The following is a 19,667-nucleotide window of genomic DNA, read 5'->3' on the forward strand; positions in this document are numbered from 1 at the left end:
CTGGGCGGAAGCTCCCCAGTACCAGCTCCTTCCATTTGACCGTATTCAACGAAGAGCGGTTCGAATCGTCGAGGACCAGTCACTTACCGTGCGGCTTGATCCTTTGGCGTTGCGTAGAGATGTGGGGTATCTCTGCATCTTCTACCGCATTTACAATGGAGAGTGTTCAGCGGAGTTGTTCGGTCTTATATCTACAGCTGAGTTTCATCATCGGAAGTCAAGGCAAAATACCATCTGTATCACCTCGACGTCCGTCGTTTCACAACTGAGCGTTTTCAAAGGCAGTTTTTGCCGCGCACCACCACTATGTGGAACCAGCTGCCCACTGAAGTATTTCCGAACCAATTTGACTTAGGGTCCTTCAAGAAAAGAGCGTACCAATTCTTGAAAGGCCGGCAACGCACTTGCGAGCCTTCCGGCAGTGTGAGTGTCCATGGGCGGCGGTATCATTTAACATCAGGTGATCCTCCTGCCCGTTTGCCTCCTGTTTCATGAAAAAAAAAAACAACCAACACCAAGATGTGTCACAAACCAACTGTAATATTGACATTGATGATTGACGCGACCCCGCGGCGGAAGACGAGTGACGAAAAGATACTTTCTTTTTTCATTTAAAATTCATGGTGAAATAATAAACTACTATTGTAATAAAAAGTCAATAATTGTAGCAGTCTGTGAAGATTATAACTAATAACTATACTATATCCATCTAAATAAGTAGATTTTTTATTTCCATATTAAATGTTACAATTAGTACAGAAGTTTGCAACGTGATTTATTAAGTTTCCTCAACGAAAATATAAAGAGCCGAACGACCTCTAAATATCACCAGCATCATCTTGATGGTTGGAGTTCTTCCACAGTCCGTTTCACAAGGCATTTTCTTTTGCGAACTAGCGAACTGTGGAATCGGCTCCCGGGGGGGGGGGCCCGGGATTCCCGGTCTTCCCTCAGAGATACGACCTCCAAATGTTCAAAAAGCGAGTCTACTCCTCCCTCAAAGGTCGGCAACGCACCCACTAAAAATGGGTGTCTATGGGCTGCGTAGACTGCCCTTTTTGGTCGTCCCGCAAGCTCGTTTGCCCCCCCCTATTATATAAAAAAAAATGCATATACCTTACTACATATTTGCATTTATTTTATATGACATACATTCTATTATGTCAAGGTAAACCTACCTGCTACCACATTAATAACTATCGTTGACGTTGAAAGTCGCTATAGGTACATCGTCTTCAATATCGAGTACAATTCTATAGGGAACTCGGCATTCATCGAAGGTATAAAGGCAGGAATATAAACGCAAAGCGATTCATGGGTTCCTTACTTCCTTATAATATATAGATACTATATACCTAAATTATATACTACAAGAAGTGAAGTAGGAATTCTTCTCCAGATATCTCATCTTTTTTTGGAAACGTCTTTTATGTCTTTTTTTATATAGACCGTACGTTCCGAGCTTTGATTACGTAATTACCTACCATAGATATAGTAACTATATAAAAAATTATATGAAACTAGACTATACGAATAAAGCTTCAAGTGTGCCTATTTTTTTTTATCGGTCCGGGCCTTTGTATTCGAAAACGCCTTTCTCCGATTATTATCAGGGAACATACAAAATAAACAACTTTCTGACAATGTGCTTAAGTCTGTTTTAAATTGTCTTAAAGTGACATTTTATAAGAGCGTTTTAAATGTAAATATGATACTAAATTTTTTGTGATAAATATATCTTTTAATATGTCTATGCCTGAAGACAGACTTATAACTCAAATGATCATACCAGTGTCGAAAGAATCATATTTTAACACAAAATGGGAGTCAAAGGAGCCTTTATGTCCTTATGATATGCTCTACCACCCTCCGGACTACAACCCAAAATCAGCTAGATCAGATCGCCAGGAGCCCAAAATCATAAAAAAAAATATTTGGGAACAAGTGAGAATATCTACATATTTTTCAATCATTTAGTGTTTCCCAACCTTTTGTATTAGAGCAAGATCCCAGGGCCGCCAGACGTCACGTATTTTCTGACGGATGAAATCTGGACGATTGGGTAGTGTTAGTATGTACTATGATCGTATGCCTACCTGCTAGCTTGGTCAAACGGCCAATTTCCAGGTATCAGGTAATCAAGGTACACAAAAACATTACTTACTTCACGTAAATTCTCATGGCTGATTTTTATATATGTTTTCGAGTGTATAGTTAAAAATAAATTGTCAATACTCCCAGACACTTTCCGTCGGCCATATTGCTTGACAGACGCTTTAAGGGTCTCAAAATAATTAGTCAACTTCACGTAAATTCTGACGCTCCATTTTTATATATGTTCATCCGACAACTATTTTAAAAGCTTTGACAAGAAGACAGACCGATCCAAGGGGCCAATCATCCCCTAAACTAAATTTTAATATCTCTGTGAGTGGGAGAGCATTATCTACACGCATGAGACTGAGTGAGACCGACTGCGCTATTAAGGCCATGAAAATTACTTGAACAGATATTTTATAATTTTTAGAACTTTTGTTGACAAGTAAATTATAGCAAAAAAAATAAGAAAAAAAATTGACATATAATAAATAATACTAAAGTTAGCCGACATTTTTAATTAGAACTAAAAAATATTTTTTTAAAATACCACTTATATTTAAATAGCAGCAATTTTTTTTAATTAATTTTTTATTGGAAATTTGGAAACAAAGTGGAAAAATATTAATTCTTCAATATTTATTAACAGTGGCTTTTAATCTTCATTATCATCATCGTTGAAATTAGATAATTCATCATCCAGCCAATCTTGAAATTGAATATCTAAATCGTGATCGTCATCATCAGCATTATCCTTATTTTCTTCCTCTGTAAAAAATAAGTTAAACAATGAAGGTCTATAAAAACTAAAAAGATACAAATAATATGAGAAACGAAAATAATTTACTTACCTGATTGTTCTTCCAGCGACTCACTGACAAAACCCGGTAATTGATCTCCATCGAACCAATGAAAATCATATTTACCATCTTGTAGTGTCCAGCCATTGTTTTCGGGGTTGAAAATATTTATCATCTTCATACTTGCATCGTTCCAAAGACTAGCGATATAGCTAGCCCGTCGAAACTTTTGCCAAAGCTCACTTTTACAAGGTGGTAAGTTACTGGCATCGAAGTTTCTTAAATTATTTCGATTGAATTCTTCATTTATATCAGATACCATGTATGTATTAATAAACAACTGTAGTCTGGCAGCATCTACATCAATTATTCCAGGAACGTTGTAAACATCACAGATACATTTTTTTAATAAATATTGAAGAATTAATATTTTTCCACTTTGTTTCCAAATTTCCAATAAAAAATTAATTAAAAAAATTGCTGCTATTTAAATATAAGTGGTATTTTAAAAAAAATATTTTTTAGTTCTAATTAAAAATGTCGGCTAACTTTAGTATTATTTATTATATGTCAATTTTTTTTCTTATTTTTTTTGCTATAATTTACTTGTCAACAAAAGTTCTAAAAATTATAAAATATCTGTTCAAGTAATTTTCATGGCCTTAATAGCGCAGTCGGTCTCACTCAGTCTCATGCGTGTAGATAATGCTCTCCCACTCACAGAGATATTAAAATTTAGTTTAGGGGATGATTGGCCCCTTGGATCGGTCTGTCTTCTTGTCAAAGCTTTTAAAATAGTTGTCGGATGAACATATATAAAAATGGAGCGTCAGAATTTACGTGAAGTTGACTAATTATTTTGAGACCCTTAAAGCGTCTGTCAAGCAATATGGCCGACGGAAAGTGTCTGGGAGTATTGACAATTTATTTTTAACTATACACTCGAAAACATATATAAAAATCAGCCATGAGAATTTACGTGAAGTAAGTAATGTTTTTGTGTACCTTGATTACCTGATACCTGAAAATTGGCCGTTTGACCAAGCTAGCAGGTAGGCATACGATCATAGTACATACTAACACTACCCAATCGTCAACATTTCATCCGTCAGAAAGTACGTGACGTCTGGCGGCCCTGGGATCTTGGACTATATGCCGTGCACCACCTTAGCCTTTCTAAAATGGCTAGGCAATATAGATATATTGCCTATTATATTATAATGCAACAAAGTGTAAATAAATATCTATTTATATTATTATGTTTTATTTAAATAGATATTTATTTACACTTTGTTGCATTATAATATAAAAATTTAACATAATTACATGTAAAGGAAAGGCAACTGGCGGCCATATACCTACATGTTTAATATTAAAAATTGAATTGTTCACTTAAGTAACATAAATGATAGGTTTAAGGAAGAAATTACTAGGAGATTCTTAACGAAACACAGTACTTAAGTAAATTTTTAATACATAATGGAAAACTAAACTTAACAATCAATCAATTTCCCCCTGTAAGGCGTGGGCCCTACGTTGGGAAACACTGATTTAGATTTGAGGTAGCGAACGACGCAGTATGTCTTGTATGATGTGCCAATGAAATCGCCTGTGGCTTATACTCGGCCATACTTCATACCTACCTTTCTCTATAGCTTAGGTAAGTACCTATACGAATTTAGAAAAACGTCAGTGGAAAAGGAAGTCAATTCTCGGACTACACAGTACACATACTATCTTTGTCATACCTCAACCCACGGACGAGGAAAGTCGGAGTCAAACAATTCAGAGGCACTTATATTTAAATAATTAGTAAGAATAACCATGAAATGGAATAGTTTTTAGCTTTTTCAGGAAAAGAAGAAAATTATACCCACAACTACTCACTTTCAGTTAGGACGACCAACAATTAAAATTGCCGACATCCCTACAAAACAATTTGTTAGAGCACAAGGTAATATACACTCTTCCTTAATCTGTTTGGTCACTGTCGCTAAATTGGAACTTATGTTTTGTTTAAACAAAAATATAACCTTTTGCTGACATACGTTGAGAACGTTGCTCAGTGGCGTAGCTAGGTGACCAAGGGCCCTGGGGCAAATAAAAAAATGGGGCCCCACTGCTATATACTAACTACTAATAAGATTTTATCAAATAAAAATATGAAATATACAAATACTTTAAAAATTCTAAGCTACTTAAGCTCTATTTGTGCAGGGCATGTAATAAAAATATTAAACAGTAACAACATAAATTACAATTAATTCTTGGTGTAGGTTTGGCGACTAAAAGGTCGGGCCTACTACAACTGACTAAATAACAATTATATTTACAATTTTTTCCTAGCTTTAGTTTTTGCAAAAGTATCAATGACTTCGATTAAATCCAAGCTTGATGCGGTTTGTTTTCAATTGCTATCTAATTCGCGTTATACAATGAGCTGTAGCCTAAATCTTTAGATTTAACGGACATCAGTCCGTTAAAGTCAATAAATCGTGTTTTTATGAGTGGTAAAATCAAATAAAATTGAACCATTATTTTGACCAGTACAAAAAAGTTTATTGACATCAGCTTACTTACTCCTGATACAGCATGAATGTTTTAATCGTTCTCAAAAAAAATCTTAACTCGAATTCACAATAAAAAGTACATCGATGAATAATAAAATGCACATATCACTATCCGTCAAATTGACAACACTGCCAACCTACAGAAAGAATTTAGGGGAAATCCCTAGGCATAACTTGAATTTCTCTCAAATTAATGTCTTGATTAAAATGGGGTTGACTATTAATTTTGAAAATGGGAGAAATTTCCAAAAGTTCAGAACGATCGAGATTTCTGGTAAGGATTCGAGGGGCCCTCTGAGCTTGAGGGCCCCGGGGCACTGCCCCGCCTAGCCCCTTGGTAGCTACGCCACTGACGTTGCTGGTGATGACTATTTTAAAAATTATTTTTTCAGTTAAAAATGAGAACCCGCACATGCGAATCGATGGTGTTTTGCAATGGGCCGTGTTGCTGATCGAAGGAAAACCTAGCTTATGCGATCAATAAAGTACTTCTTCCAAATTATAATATAATTTTATGTACTCTCGTATTTAGTGTTTTCCTTATTCGAACTAGGAATGTTTATTCTATACTATTTAACGTCAAGAATGAAGTTTGTTTGTTAATTTGTACTCGCCAATCTCAAGAACTATTAGACCGAATTAAGAAAATTTGTTTTTGTGTTTGATAGTCTATCAAGGTAGGCTATATAACATCGTCACACAAGAACTAGCAGCGGAGCATAAATGAAAGTTGCAAAAAACTACCTTACTGAGTGCTGTTATTACGTGCGCAAATTCCAAGTACCTATTACGGAAATGTTCCTGTCAAGGTTTAAACAAAAGTTCACGACAACATCTCTTAAGGTTGACTCACTGACCTTTATGAAAATCAGTTTAATTCTAAATAATGCATTGTTTATCAACATGAATTTTCATAATAATGTTATCCAAATAAATGCGCTTTTTTCTCTCAAGTATTTAAATTTATCCAAAATGACATTGACCTCATTTAATTTCAATGAATTCCTTCGTATCATTCAGTTGTGCAGGGGTTTAAGATAACGTAAATTAAACTGAAATAGCTAGTGTATTTTACAGAAAATATCGTAATTAAGATAATCATTGACCGAAGAAAACAATGTGCGTCACATTCCTAATTGCATTTGCAAAAAAATATCCTTTTTGATTGGCAGTTCCTTTGGCCCTATAGATCGCAATTCTATATTATGTCGTATATCCAGTCTACAAAATGCCATGTGTATTTTACAAAAACGTAGAAGCATAAAACCAAACTGCTGTAAATATCTTAATTGGCTTTTCACCCAAAATATTTTTCATTAATGATCTTATAAATTAGGACAGGCTTGGGAATATTCAATTAAGCAATTTAATTAGTGAAAAATGATTAACGATGTTATCTACGTAGTACATCGAATAGCATGAATAATATTGATTATTTTTAGATTGAGATTAAATTCTAAGAACAAAGCTAATAGGCTCTCATTAAAAATCATCATAGACACCTTGGTCTACAGAAATAGTGAAAATGTTAAGAATATTTTTATGGCAGGACAAAAGAATAAGACACATTTAATGTTAGTACTTTATTATGTAATACAAACTTATATGGTTATTGGGTTTATGATTGTTAAAGTTTTTGTTGCATACATGAAAAATTCATATCAAACTTAATATTATATGACAATGCATTTTTAAACAGTCACTTTTAAAGGAATGATAATTTAAATACTTTTAAATGCTCAAATACTTGAAGTACAGTCTAATAGTTCTTACCATATTTTTACCTTAAAAGATTCATTGTTTTGCCAAAAATCCTTCCTAAGTCCACACATACCTACTACATTGTTAGCACCGCAATGTACTAAGAGATTAATAGAATTCATAAAAGTAACTTAATGCTTATACAAGCTATTTCAGATAACATATAATAAATCCATAATTAGGTAACAGCAGAAGACAAAATAAGTGATTATAAATTGCTACACATCTGCCAAGTTTATTGTTCATCCTTATCTTTGGCTCCATGCTTAAGAATGCGTGTAAACTCCACATAGTCAAACAAGCCATCACGTATTGGTGCCTCACGTAACATTTCATCGACATCATCATCAGTAAAGCGGTCCCCCATAGTAGTCAGCAATTCTCTTAGACGATCCTCCTGTATCACTCCTAAGTTCTCTTCATCAAAACATCTGCAACATAAAATTAGTAAATCTTTACTCTAACATTTCTCTGTGTAGGAATAAAAAAGTTATATATACCATATATCACCAGATACCATCATTAACAGTAATTTCAACTTTTGTTTGTAAATCATATATGTATATTATCATTTTTAATTAAAATAATAAAAAAATAAAAAAAAATATGTTTATTATGGAACATAAGATACGTGTATCACTTATTCCACGTCATTAAATTTGAATTTATAAAATATCTTGAACATAAAATTTAAACAAAAGTAGCTGTTACCCAAAAGCATTTTTTATGACGTCTTCAGGATCAGTGCCTTGCAAACGTTCACCAAATAGAGTAAGGAACATTGTGAAGTTTATTGGTCCTGGAGCCTCATTCATCATGCCTTCCAAGTAATCTTCAGTAGGGTTTTTACCTAAATGAGTTAATATGTGTAATCACAAATTATTCATTAGTATGAAGATTCCTACAATACAATTCAAAAAAACAATGTTACTTAATAAGTTATTGTTCTTTAACAAAATAGTATTATTATTGTCACAGAAGTATTAAAGTATGTACACTATATAATATCTTTTTTTTATTAATTTTAATTACAAAAATTACTCTATTTTATATACTTCATTATATCACTTACCTAATGACGCCAACATGTCATGAAGATCATCTTTGTCTACAAACCCATCACGGTTTTGATCAACCATGTTAAAAGCCTCTTTGAACTCCAATATTTGAGCCTGATCAAACATAGCAAAGACATTGGAAGTGGCACGTTGAGCTCGCTTCTTGTTAGTACCGCGACGTCCAGCTGTTTTACGCGACGACATTTTGATGTTTAGCTATAAAAAGACTTTCATTAGGTTGATGTTAAGGAGAATCACTAAAAATAAAAGAAATAACAAAATGAACCTTTTTTAAAATAAATGTAAAATTAACGCGCACAAAAAGAGATAAACCCAACGCACGTCACGTTAAAACAACGTCTGTTAACGAAAAATATTATGACTCACAACACATTCTATACTAAAATTACCCAGCGAAGTAGGACACAGTTCTGATGTCACAATCAGAAACACTCCATAATTCCGTAAAAGGCTATGAATTTATAGTAGTCAAGGATAAACTAAACCATATGTAACTGTACAGTGAACAGTCTGAACACTCAACACACTACAAAGTTTCAATTCATTCCAAATGAGGTACTTACCAGATTTGAGTACCGTAATATAAGTCCTACGAATGTATTAACTTTTGATAAAAACTGGAAACACCTGGTCACAGTAATAAAAATTCTCACGAAATTATCACGATCCTGCAACTACCGTAGAAATAAATAATAAAGTGATAAATTCAAATTTCTAACTTGCCAAATTCAGCATTCGTCATTAGTTCATTACTCATAAGTACATACAGAATACAGATTCCATACATTATACAATAAAAATAATTTACCACAGACATCATAACGCTGTGCACTGACAAACCACAGGTTAAAACTCAGTGTAAGAACTAAAGCAGTGCTGCCAACTGCACCGTAATTACGGTGAAAACACCGTAATCAGCAAAGATCTACCACTTACCGTACGATTATAATTATGGTGACAAAATACACCGTAACACCCATTGAAGGTCGATTTTTTTTTAAATATTGTAGATATACACGATTATCCTCTTTTAACTAAAATAATAATTGTAGCGAATTTAAATGTTTATTTTCATCAAGTTAGGGTATTTTCGTTTTATTCTTCTGACAACACTGTTTTATGCGTCGGGGAATCCCCCAATAGCGTGATTCCAGCTGGAATATATTACGTAGAGCTGTATGTATTTGAATTTCGATGAATACTTAGAGTCTGGCTAATTAAAGAAGATAATTGAATTATTACCAGGCCATAAACTATATGAGTAAAACTATTAAAAGTGGAGTTCGAGAGATTTTGTTCTGCATGATATCCAAATTCCAAGAAAACAAGAAGAAGAAAAAAGCTGAATTCTACCAAAAACAAGATTGTTTGTGTGATTTAGGTTAGTATGATTTATTGTCTTGATACTTCATGCAATTACTCATTTTTATTTTTTCCAAATAGTTAACAGGTATAATAACCTAAACTTTGTTTTATTTGATAGAATATTTCGTTTCTTTCGCAGGAAATCTGGAGGATTTAGAGGGAGTCGATGCAATAGTGAGAACTATTGGTAAGCTCACTGATTTAGAGTAGAAAGATAGAATAAAATCCCAGAACCAGTACTTTAAAGAAATCGCTTCCATCACTGGTAAAATTTTCAATACTTTTCAAGTAAATTTGAAAAAAAATATGTGTGGTAATAACCTTTTCATTGTTTTTTCCAGGTGTAAGTGTAATATCAATACACAGAATAAAAAAAGAAGGGGCAATAAATCAAGGTGTCTGGATTACACCTGGAAAAAAACGACCTCATAAACCAACAGTGTCTCATTTGGACAATTTTAACATGGATGCTATTCGCAACAAAATTAATGAATTTTATATTGTTAGAAAACAAGTTCCAACAATGAGAACACTTAGGGTTAGGGTAGTAGGACTCCTTTCTCCGCAATTAGACTCCTAATTGGTCCGTTGTGCATACGAGTCCTGGCTAATTTAGCCAGCCTAGCTCCTTCCAGAAGCACAGAAGTCTCCTGGGCACTTCACAGGCTTCCCGGAGCGACCTCACCGTTCCGAGGATTTTTTCACGTTGATTAGCCATTGAGAACACTTTTGCTGGAATTAAGAGAAATCATAGGATTTACTGGATGTCGGGAAACTCTTCGCCGAATATTATTGGCTAATGGCTATGAATTTAAGAAAAGCAAAAATAAACGTTCTTTGTTAATTGAGTGCAATGACATATCTGCCTGGAGACATTACTATGTAAGATCTATATCGTTGAAACGTGCAGAAAGAAAGCCAATAATTTATTTAGATGAAACTTATGTCCATAAAAACTACAAGCCCAAAAAATCGTGGCAAGGTCCCTCTACAAGTGGTGCTATTGAAAATATTTCGTCTGGAAAAAGGTACATAATTGTACAATCAGGGTCGGAGAAAGGTCCTGTGCCGAACTCATTATTAGTATTTAGCACTAAATCAAAAATGACTGATTATCACCATGATATGAATGCTGCCAACTTCAATAAGTGGTTAGAAGAAAAGCTCCTACCCAATTTAAATGAGCCAAGTGTAATTGTTATGGACAACGCCAGTTACCATTCCGTTATAGTAAATAAAGCCCCTACGACACAGAATCGCAAACATGAGATAAGAGAATGGCTTACTTTGAATAATATTCAATTCGAAGAGTACCATACGAAAGCAGAACTGCTATATCTAGTAAAACGGTATAAACCAGAGCCAATATATGAAGCCGATGCAATTTTAAAGCACAATGGTCATGAGGTATTGAGACTACCTCCATACCATTGTGATCTTATTAATGCCATTGAGCTGGTATGGAGTCTGGCAAAACGCAGAGTAGCAAATAAAAATATTAAATTGACTACAGAGCAGTTAGAAGAAGTGTGGAAGAAAATGACTCATCATATTGTACACGTGGAAAATAAATATGAAGAAAGGGACAGGACTACAGAGGAACATTTAGAAAGTTTCATAATCAATGTGAGAGACAGTCATAACAGCAATGACTCTGATTAATCTATGCATATTGATTTTTTGGATTCTGATTTTGATTATACCGAATAAAGTTGTATTTTATAATAAATATAGTTTTAGTTTTCCATGCAATGCTAGTCATTTTAAGTATCAATAGTAAAAGACTAAATACGTATAGTATTTAATTTCATAGAAATAGAGTTACTATCAATGTAAAAAATAATAAAATCAAGTATCAAGTAAGTTTAATCCACAAAATAAATCAAACTTTTAGGGATACCATAGTAAAAAAATTTGACGTTGCCGCGCTTTTTCGTTATCTTCTTTTATTAGCCAGACTATAAAAGAGTGGACACTTAACTAAAGAAGCAATTTGGCTCAACCGTCAACATTAAATATCATACGTGTATCATGTATGTGGGAAGGGGGACACCTAATTTACACTCGTGTGCTTTCTTTCTTGGATGTCGTATATTGTGTAGATTATGCTAGTCTTAGGATAAACATCAAACTCAAAATCAAATGTCAACTTTTTTTGCCATCCGTGCCATTTATTGCCCTAAAAAATTCCAAACCAAAACATGAAGAGATCTTTTCTATAATTAAACAAGGTTTTAATAATGTAAGATACATAGATAACTTGTATTTAAACATATCAGTGATGGGCTACATTCAAAAGCTTAGTCAAAATAAATCAAGGTTAGTCTGCGGCTTTTTCCGAATGTTTGGAACATCGCCGAAGATCTTAACAAGCCACTATGATGCATTGGGGATCACACCAAACGCTACCCAGCGAGATATTAAATCTGCTTACTATAAATTGTCGAAAATGTACCATCCTGACCTGTCTACCGTAAGTTAACTTCTTAGACAAATCTCGTTACATCATAACATGTTTAAATTGAATTTTTATTTTTATAGAACGAAGAATCGGCTAAAAAGTTTCGAGCCATCACTGAGGCCTATGAAGTTCTAGGAAATATAAATCTTAGGAAAATGTATGATAAAGGTATTTCAAATACAATCCCTTAATATCATTATGTCATATGGACTGTTATAGCATCATTACAATGTAATAATATTGATTAATGGTTTACTATGTTGTAATTCCTATTACACATTCTGCATATGTATTTTGTAAAATAATTTAAAATTTATTGTTTTAAGGATTAATGGTTGGAAGGGATAGTTATTCTAGCATGAACTATAAACCTGATGTTGAGCCAACAGATCCTACTTTAAAGTTCTACAAGTCTAGGACAACACGCCATATAACACCAACAATTGATGGCAAGACACCTATATATGACTTTGATGCATGGTATATATTCACCTTTTAAACCTAGGACAATAGAGCTCCCTATTGGATTTCACTCTGGCATAATCTATTTTAATTCTTTACACCGTTTATATAATCAATGTGAGGTTGTCAATTTTAAACCATTTATAAATATAAAACATATCTATTTTTATTAAAGGTCTCTATTTTTAGGTCTAAAGAACATTATGGAGAAATATTAAAGAAAAATCAGCGTGCAAAACATATTATTAGGACAAAAAAAGAAAATGCTGATTTGTATTCACAAGCACGTCATCAGGAATCAATTGTTTACTTTATATCAGCTGTTGGTTTTCTATTTATTGTTTTGGTAGCTTATGGCACGACAGATTATGATGAAAACAAAATAGAAAATACTAAAATTAAAGTTGAATCGGAAAGTGCTTAAGAGTTAATTAAAACAATTCATGTGATATTTTAGTCATAGTAAAATTTGTCTTATATTAATTTAATATTTATATATATCTACATATATTGATAATCTCAGACATGTCATGTAAATACCTCATAAAATAGAATACCTATTTTGTTCAAATAAAACGGGATTTGAATATTTGTCTTTTATTTCTTTTGTTTTTCTCTTAATAGATAAAACAATTTATAATTGTAATAAATTTATAGCTACAATGTTAAAATCATTATATATAACAATTACTTACATAATTAAAATTTATTTATTTCCATCAGATATACTTTCCTTACCTATGAATTGAGTAAATGATCACCTATTTACAAGCACCAATATCAAATGGACAGCTGTTATAAAATGCGTTTACACTGTATTACTTGAGCTGGAAACAGTTGACATAAATCTAGATTTTGCTAATAAAGAATAGAGTGCATTCTAATTTAAAAATTCATGACAATTAGAAAATTATGTATTCACTCAGAAGCATTTAAACAGTGTATTAATTTTTAAATAAATATGGCCACATGGTTTTCTTTTTTTAGATAATCTGATACTGCATAGTTTGTAGCTGCAGTTATACTGAACAGAGTCACTTTAAAAATGATTACCATACATACCAGGCATAGGCATGTTTAAGGGACCCATTGGATAAGGGACACTTGGTACACCATGTGTACCATAGCTTGGATATGGCAGATAAGGTTTTGATACATCATTACCATAAGAACTCTGACCAGACCGCAGTAAGTCACTCATCTTTTCTGCTTTAAATTTCCTTAAATGCATTGACTTCCGAATTGGTTCGAAGTCTTCAAGAAATTTGTCAACATCAATCTTGCCTGTTAGGAAGTCTTGTGCAATATTTTCAGACTGTTCCTCGGTTTCTGCTGCAGCTGTTTGTAATAATGCCAGTGTAGTATCAGGTGATATTCCAGCTGATTTTGTTTCTAGGAAATAAATAGAAATGGAACTTTTGTATAGTATTGTCATAAATTATTCATCACACATTGCTATTAACACATTATCAAGTCTATTCATTTAATCTAAAAACAAAGAAAATAAAATAATATATATATAAAACTCACTATATTCATCAAGTAATTCCTGAATTCGGCTACAAAGATTTTCTCCAATTTCTGATTTTTCTTGAACATCCGCTTTAAGTCCTTCTAGTTCTGGTTCTTTACTTAAGTTGTATTCTGCTATAGATCTGTTACTAACTATTATAGTTTCCTTTTCTGTATCCCAATCTTTAATCTGAAAGAACAATCCATTCGATTTTCCTCATAGTTAACACAGGAACTTGTATTTCTATAAATGATTCATTGAAATACGTGAACCTAAATAATAAGGAACATCTCTCACCTGTTTCACATCTTTGAGTACTACATCAAACTTTGCATCATCGTTTAGCATTTCTTTAAGCTCATCAGAGTTTAAATGGGACAATAGACCCATTGCTGAGGGGTAGTCTGGTTGAATCATCTTCCTTACCTTACGAGATACAGAGTATATTTTCCTAGTTATAACAATTAGCTTTGTAAAAGGTGGTTGTATTTTCAGAAATACTACAAAGAAAATTAATTAAAATCAGAGCCAGCGTTCGCGTATTATTTACAAAAAACACAAATTGTAATTTCAGTACAGGCAGAGTATTATAATTTATAACCACAGATTAAGTAATTATAATTTATAACTCTAACAGCTAACTGTTAATTAAGACTACAGTCTTTAGATTTGTATCAAAGGTTAGGGCAAAGGATCAACTATATAATGATTAATATTAATCTAGAAATTAAGGTTTATATTTCTTATATATTATTATACAAGTGTTACATTTTTAAGCTAAAGTTGTTCATTCCTCATAATCTGTGGCTGTATTATTTATGATAATGGCTATAAACTCCAAAAAAAAAAAAAGAAAAAAGTAGGCAGTGATGCCAGCTAAAGAATAAAATAAATAAATTAAAGTTAATTCAATATAATATTATTGTTCGTAATATTGAAATCTTTATTATTTTTGTATTAGGTTACTGGAGTAAGTAAATATTTAGATTTACCTTTTTGTAGATAAAGCATAAAAAATACATAGTATTTTTTTTATTGCCCTCAAATAAGTCATATTTGACCCTTTTTCAGTGGAAAACTTTTTTTTAGTAGCAACACTTATGAAATGACAGAATTGTATCCGGCTAATAAATAAATTTAAAAAAAAAAAAAGACAGAATTGTAGGGATTAAAAAATCAGAGTATTCAGTATTCACTATTCAGATTTCAGTATTCAGTATTGACTATTGAGTTATGAGTATAGTAATTAGTATTTAGTATATAACGCCTAGTGTTCCCGTGGTAGACAGTGGTTACAACTCACAAGTCCCAATTAACTGTTTAGCTAGTTTAGTCTAGGGGCTTATTATTTTCGAATATGAAATTAACTTCAATCATTTGGTCTGAAACTTATACAATAATATTTATTGTGAAGATTTTGAATTTAATTGAGTTCCTTTAATTTCTAATTTAAATATTCTTGGACTAAAATGTTATTTTTGGAATCCCCATACAAAGTCGAATTTCTCTACAATTTTTACTTAACATTTATATCTGAATCGCTGCTGTATTTAACAAATTTTGTGTTGTACATATCTTTGTGGATATTTGGTTACTTGTGCTTGTGTTGTATTGTGTATAGAAAATATGCAAGAAAGCTTCCTACTCGGACTCGTGGAGCTCTCGGAGCAAAAAGAGTGTTAGTTGTAGTGGCTCATCCAGATGATGAATGTATGTTCTTTGGACCTACTATCTATAGATTATGTGAACAGGGAGCTGAAGTTTACATCTTGTGCTTATCAAACGGTAACAATCTTCATATTGTAGTTATTTCATTAACAATAAATTATAATAAATCACCTGTACCATTTTACAACTACTTAAACTTTTTTTATTTAAAACAATTAAATTTAAAAAATGGTAAACAATTTTTCATATTTATCATTTTTTTAAGAGACATATCAATCTCCCAGCTGATCTTATTTTTAGGAAATTATGAAGGAAAAGGAAATATTCGTAAACAAGAATTATGGAATGCCTGTAAGGAATTGGGAGTTCCTGATTGTAATATATGTCTTATCTCAGACACGAGACTGCCAGACAACCCTAAGTTACAATGGCCAGTTCCAGTTATAGCTAAGTTAATAGGACATCATATAGAAGCATATAATGTTGATACCCTTGTGATATTCGACAGAGGTGGTGTCTCTTCACACCCTAATCATGCTGCTGTTTTTTATGCAGTAGCTTATATGTTTGTTGAAAAGAATATGACAGACAGTAAGTTTAATATTATTAAAATTATAAAATAAGAACTGCAGAAGAAATATGATTTATTGTATTACCATTAAAATCAGAAACAGTATTTGGGGATTCTAGACTTACCACCATTTTTACACTTTTGTGAAAATACCTTGAGTTTTCACTTGTGGTCAAACACAATATATTTTAGTGATAGTGATATCATAATTATGTTGTTTTAGGAACTACATATCTCAATAGAGCATGTAGGAGACACATTTGCAGTTGATCAGCCTTTTGAGTAAAAAAGATTGATTTAGACAACAAAACCTGAGATCTTAGGTTCTCTTTCCACCTACAAAACCATATAGGAAACACTTGTGTTGTAAACATAGTGTAATTATTTTTTTCTGTTTCAGAATGTACAGTATATACATTAGATTCTGTAAATATATTAAGAAAATATTTAGGATTCCTGGACTTGCCTCTTAGTTTTTTGTTGTCCTCTAAAAGGTAACATTAATGGTGTTTAAATTTAACATGAAGGGAAATAACACCATGTTAATTTCAAGCTATTTTAGGTATTTTCTTCGTTGGACTGAAAGCAGAAGAGTCTCGCGGGCTATGAAAAAACACAAAAGTCAGATGATATGGTTTCGTTACTTATACATAATGTTCTCTAGGTATATGGTGATTAATACTCTTCGGAAAATAAGCCTTGCTGACATTGAATTAGAATTAGAGGTAGATGATTGACTTTTAAATACTGTTAAAAAAAACTGTTATATATTTTTTGACTGTCCTGATTTATACATTACAATTTTAATAATTTTTTCAATCATTGTGTTGCAAGTATAAGTGATAGATATTGATGATATAGATATTTATTAATAAGGGATATAAATACATAATTATAATTATTATAATATTGTAAGAACACTTTTATACAATAGAGGAAGTTAAATGTGAATATATTCTTTATGAATTGTGTATTATAGATTATTCTAGTCCACCAATTCCTCTTCCTTTTTAAAAATTAGAATTATTATTTGAAGGTGTAAAATTCATTCCTCATTTTTTTTTCATTTGTTATTTTGTGATTGACTGTGATTAAAGTATGAATTTTAAAACAGTGTTTTATTAAAGTTAGAAAAATTTGATGTATAGTATAAAAGGAAGCAAAAAGAGGAATAAGGTACTAGCTACTTAAAGTATAAAAACTCTTTATGTCATATTATTTATTTCATTGGCCTTCAATATACTCATATTACATTTTAGAACAAATGTTAATTTACCATATAATCATATTAATATACTTCTATGCAGAAGAAAATTTCATTATTTCATATTCAAAATTGACAATATTTGCATTTTATACTACCCATTATATTGCCCATTGTGTGCCTGCAGAAATAAGCATTCTGACTAAATATAATTAAAACCCTACAATTTGAAAAGTTCACTTATAAACCTAATTAATAGTAACTGCGAAAATTCTAAGAAAACTTTTTGTATATTGTAATGTACTCTGAATGTCATTTTATTTAGAAAATATAAGAGTTTATTGTTTCTAAAATAATTTAAAAATAAAAAATTGTTTTATAATTAAATCTCGAGAGGATATAAACGCGGTTTTTATTAGTATAAATGTATCGAGTGATTTTTACCAATTATTCATAAAAATCACTCGATAAGTGAAGGTATGTGAATAATATAGCCGTTTGCGTCCTAGAAGCATTAATTTATAAATGTTTTATTTAAATTTCTAGTACTAAAGACAATAAAATTAAAAACAAAGCTATTATGTCTATAAAATCTGTAAAATATGCAATTTATTGTACTTTCATATGAATACGAGGAAAATAAGTACATAGAAGTGGGATAATATCGAATCTAGTTTCTACCAATAAAAGACTACTTTTAAATATATGTATCACGCTGTATTTAATGTAAAACTTATTACAACTTAGATGATAAAAAAAAAAATAAAAATAAAGTGCAATAGTCAAGAAAAGAGCCCCGTTGTGGTTAAACTTATATTGAATAGAACCATTGCTATCACAGCCCAAAGGGCTCGGAAAAACCGAACGAAAAATGCTTTACACATTGAAATTTACTTTACACATTGTAGATAACAACCTATAATGTAGCTATTTCATCAATTACAGAGAGCCATCGGGAACAAAACTATTCACATAGTCGGGATCTGTGGCTTGAGACAAAATCAGTGTGTGGAAGGCGTGACCCAATAAAGCCAAACGATTATGTATGGGAATAACATTAGCACACGCTACATCACGTGACCATTTCCGTACAAAATACGTTTGTAGTTAGTGGGTAACACCTGTCGCAATGTGATTTTGTCTCAAGCCCCTGGAATGTCACACATCAAAATACTGATATAGAACGCGACATTGTCACGAATGCGGTTCACATCTAAACGTGACCCGGAACAACCAAATTATAATACATTACGGCCATGTATCGGTTAATGCGACCGATGCCAGTTAGTAGTCCCAGAGTAACCGTCAACCATTATATTTTACAACAACGAAATCAAAAGATCTATGAATTTCATGAAGTTAATGAAATACTACTACTTTTATAAGCAGATTTTACCTATATATATATACAGCATAGCCTGTTTCACACAGGAAATTTCATAGAACATTAGATAACTATTTCTTTACCTAAATGCTGTATCTCACAAAATCTCGTTGCTAATAAATTGTCCAAGAACTCTAATTTTAATTTTCGGTAACAAATACACTACCTTGAACCACTGACTACATCCATTTATTTAAATAGTTAATCTATACCACATTATAATGAAATTATTTTGCTAAGGATGTATGCCCTCGTCTCAATAGAGATAATTAAAACCTATTAATTAATAGATATATTGTCAAAAAATGCGTAGAATGAGCAATAAGTACTATTTTATATTTAAAAACTAAGTGCAAATCAATGCCGAGGAGAATATACATGGGCACAATAAGGTTCTGACATTTTCTTTGTTGTGTAAGCTAAATATGTCTCTAGTGTACGTTTTTACTAAAATCTGTATGAATTTTAACTCAAGGTTAGGAGTCAAATGCTCCTGCTTGAAAATATTAAGCAATGGGCTGCCTGCAGTCCTGAATGTATATCTCTATTGAGACTCGAGCATTCTGTGCGCAGACACTTTGAGCGCAAACCTTATATTTTTAAACGACAAATTATATTTGCTTGCAACTTTATTGTGTTTCTATATTCATACAAGGCCCAATTTATGAGTCTTGGTACTATCAGTAGAAATGGTTAACAATTAGAATCGTAACCGCGGAAATACAATATACA

General features: G+C 32.0%; 4 protein-coding genes and 2 long non-coding RNA genes across 10 annotated transcripts; 4 read left to right on the forward strand and 2 right to left on the reverse strand.

Moving 5' to 3' along the window:
- The first annotated feature begins 1,816 nt into the window (after positions 1–1,816).
- Positions 1,817–5,994, forward strand: LOC125059020. 2 transcript variants are annotated; one of them, XR_007118601.1, is made up of 3 exons: positions 1,817–1,944; positions 4,743–4,851; positions 5,860–5,994. It is a non-coding gene; the product is annotated as an uncharacterized LOC125059020 (long non-coding RNA). The 2 variants fall into 2 exon arrangements; XR_007118600.1 differs by lacking the exon at positions 1,817–1,944 and having other exon boundaries at positions 4,370–4,851.
- A 1,041-nt stretch (positions 5,995–7,035) lies between these two features.
- On the reverse strand, positions 7,036–9,079 carry LOC125059014 (myosin regulatory light chain sqh). Of its 3 annotated transcripts, none has more exons than XM_047663103.1 (4): positions 8,871–9,079; positions 8,301–8,502; positions 7,940–8,078; positions 7,036–7,659 (listed from the first exon to the last, which is right to left on the reverse strand). In XM_047663103.1, exons 2-4 carry the CDS (start codon positions 8,488–8,490, stop codon positions 7,464–7,466), a joined length of 525 nt encoding a protein of 174 aa, XP_047519059.1. In that variant the 5' UTR covers positions 8,491–8,502; positions 8,871–9,079; the 3' UTR covers positions 7,036–7,463. The 3 variants fall into 3 exon arrangements, with proteins under 3 accessions (XP_047519059.1, XP_047519080.1, XP_047519069.1); XM_047663124.1 differs by lacking the exon at positions 8,871–9,079 and adding an exon at positions 8,697–8,827; XM_047663113.1 differs by lacking the exon at positions 8,871–9,079 and adding an exon at positions 8,573–8,705.
- Positions 9,080–9,568: 489 nt separating this feature from the next.
- On the forward strand, positions 9,569–11,380 carry LOC125059017. Its single transcript, XR_007118599.1, has 3 exons — positions 9,569–9,688; positions 9,812–9,937; positions 10,014–11,380. It is a non-coding gene; the product is annotated as an uncharacterized LOC125059017 (long non-coding RNA).
- A 315-nt stretch (positions 11,381–11,695) lies between these two features.
- Positions 11,696–13,182, forward strand: LOC125059997 (dnaJ homolog subfamily C member 30, mitochondrial). Its single transcript, XM_047664734.1, has 4 exons — positions 11,696–12,145; positions 12,214–12,301; positions 12,460–12,613; positions 12,785–13,182. The coding sequence occupies exons 1-4, from the start codon at positions 11,708–11,710 to the stop codon at positions 13,017–13,019; spliced, it is 915 nt and encodes a 304-aa protein (XP_047520690.1). The 5' UTR covers positions 11,696–11,707; the 3' UTR covers positions 13,020–13,182.
- A 202-nt stretch (positions 13,183–13,384) lies between these two features.
- Positions 13,385–14,715, reverse strand: LOC125060003 (vacuolar protein sorting-associated protein 37B). The gene is made up of 3 exons (XM_047664749.1): positions 14,406–14,715; positions 14,126–14,297; positions 13,385–13,987 (listed from the first exon to the last, which is right to left on the reverse strand). Exons 1-3 carry the CDS (start codon positions 14,523–14,525, stop codon positions 13,635–13,637), a joined length of 645 nt encoding a protein of 214 aa, XP_047520705.1. The 5' UTR covers positions 14,526–14,715; the 3' UTR covers positions 13,385–13,634.
- Positions 14,716–15,287: 572 nt separating this feature from the next.
- On the forward strand, positions 15,288–19,228 carry LOC125056756 (N-acetylglucosaminyl-phosphatidylinositol de-N-acetylase). Of its 2 annotated transcripts, none has more exons than XM_047660038.1 (4): positions 15,288–15,893; positions 16,077–16,367; positions 16,748–16,841; positions 16,901–19,228. In XM_047660038.1, exons 1-4 carry the CDS (start codon positions 15,578–15,580, stop codon positions 17,082–17,084), a joined length of 885 nt encoding a protein of 294 aa, XP_047515994.1. In that variant the 5' UTR covers positions 15,288–15,577; the 3' UTR covers positions 17,085–19,228. The 2 variants fall into 2 exon arrangements, with proteins under 2 accessions (XP_047515994.1, XP_047516001.1); XM_047660045.1 differs by having other exon boundaries at positions 15,291–15,893; positions 16,910–19,228.
- Positions 19,229–19,667: the final 439 nt, after the last annotated feature.

Source organism: Pieris napi, chromosome 2, assembly GCF_905475465.1.
Source record: "Pieris napi chromosome 2, ilPieNapi1.2, whole genome shotgun sequence".
NCBI lineage: Eukaryota > Metazoa > Arthropoda > Insecta > Lepidoptera > Pieridae > Pieris > Pieris napi.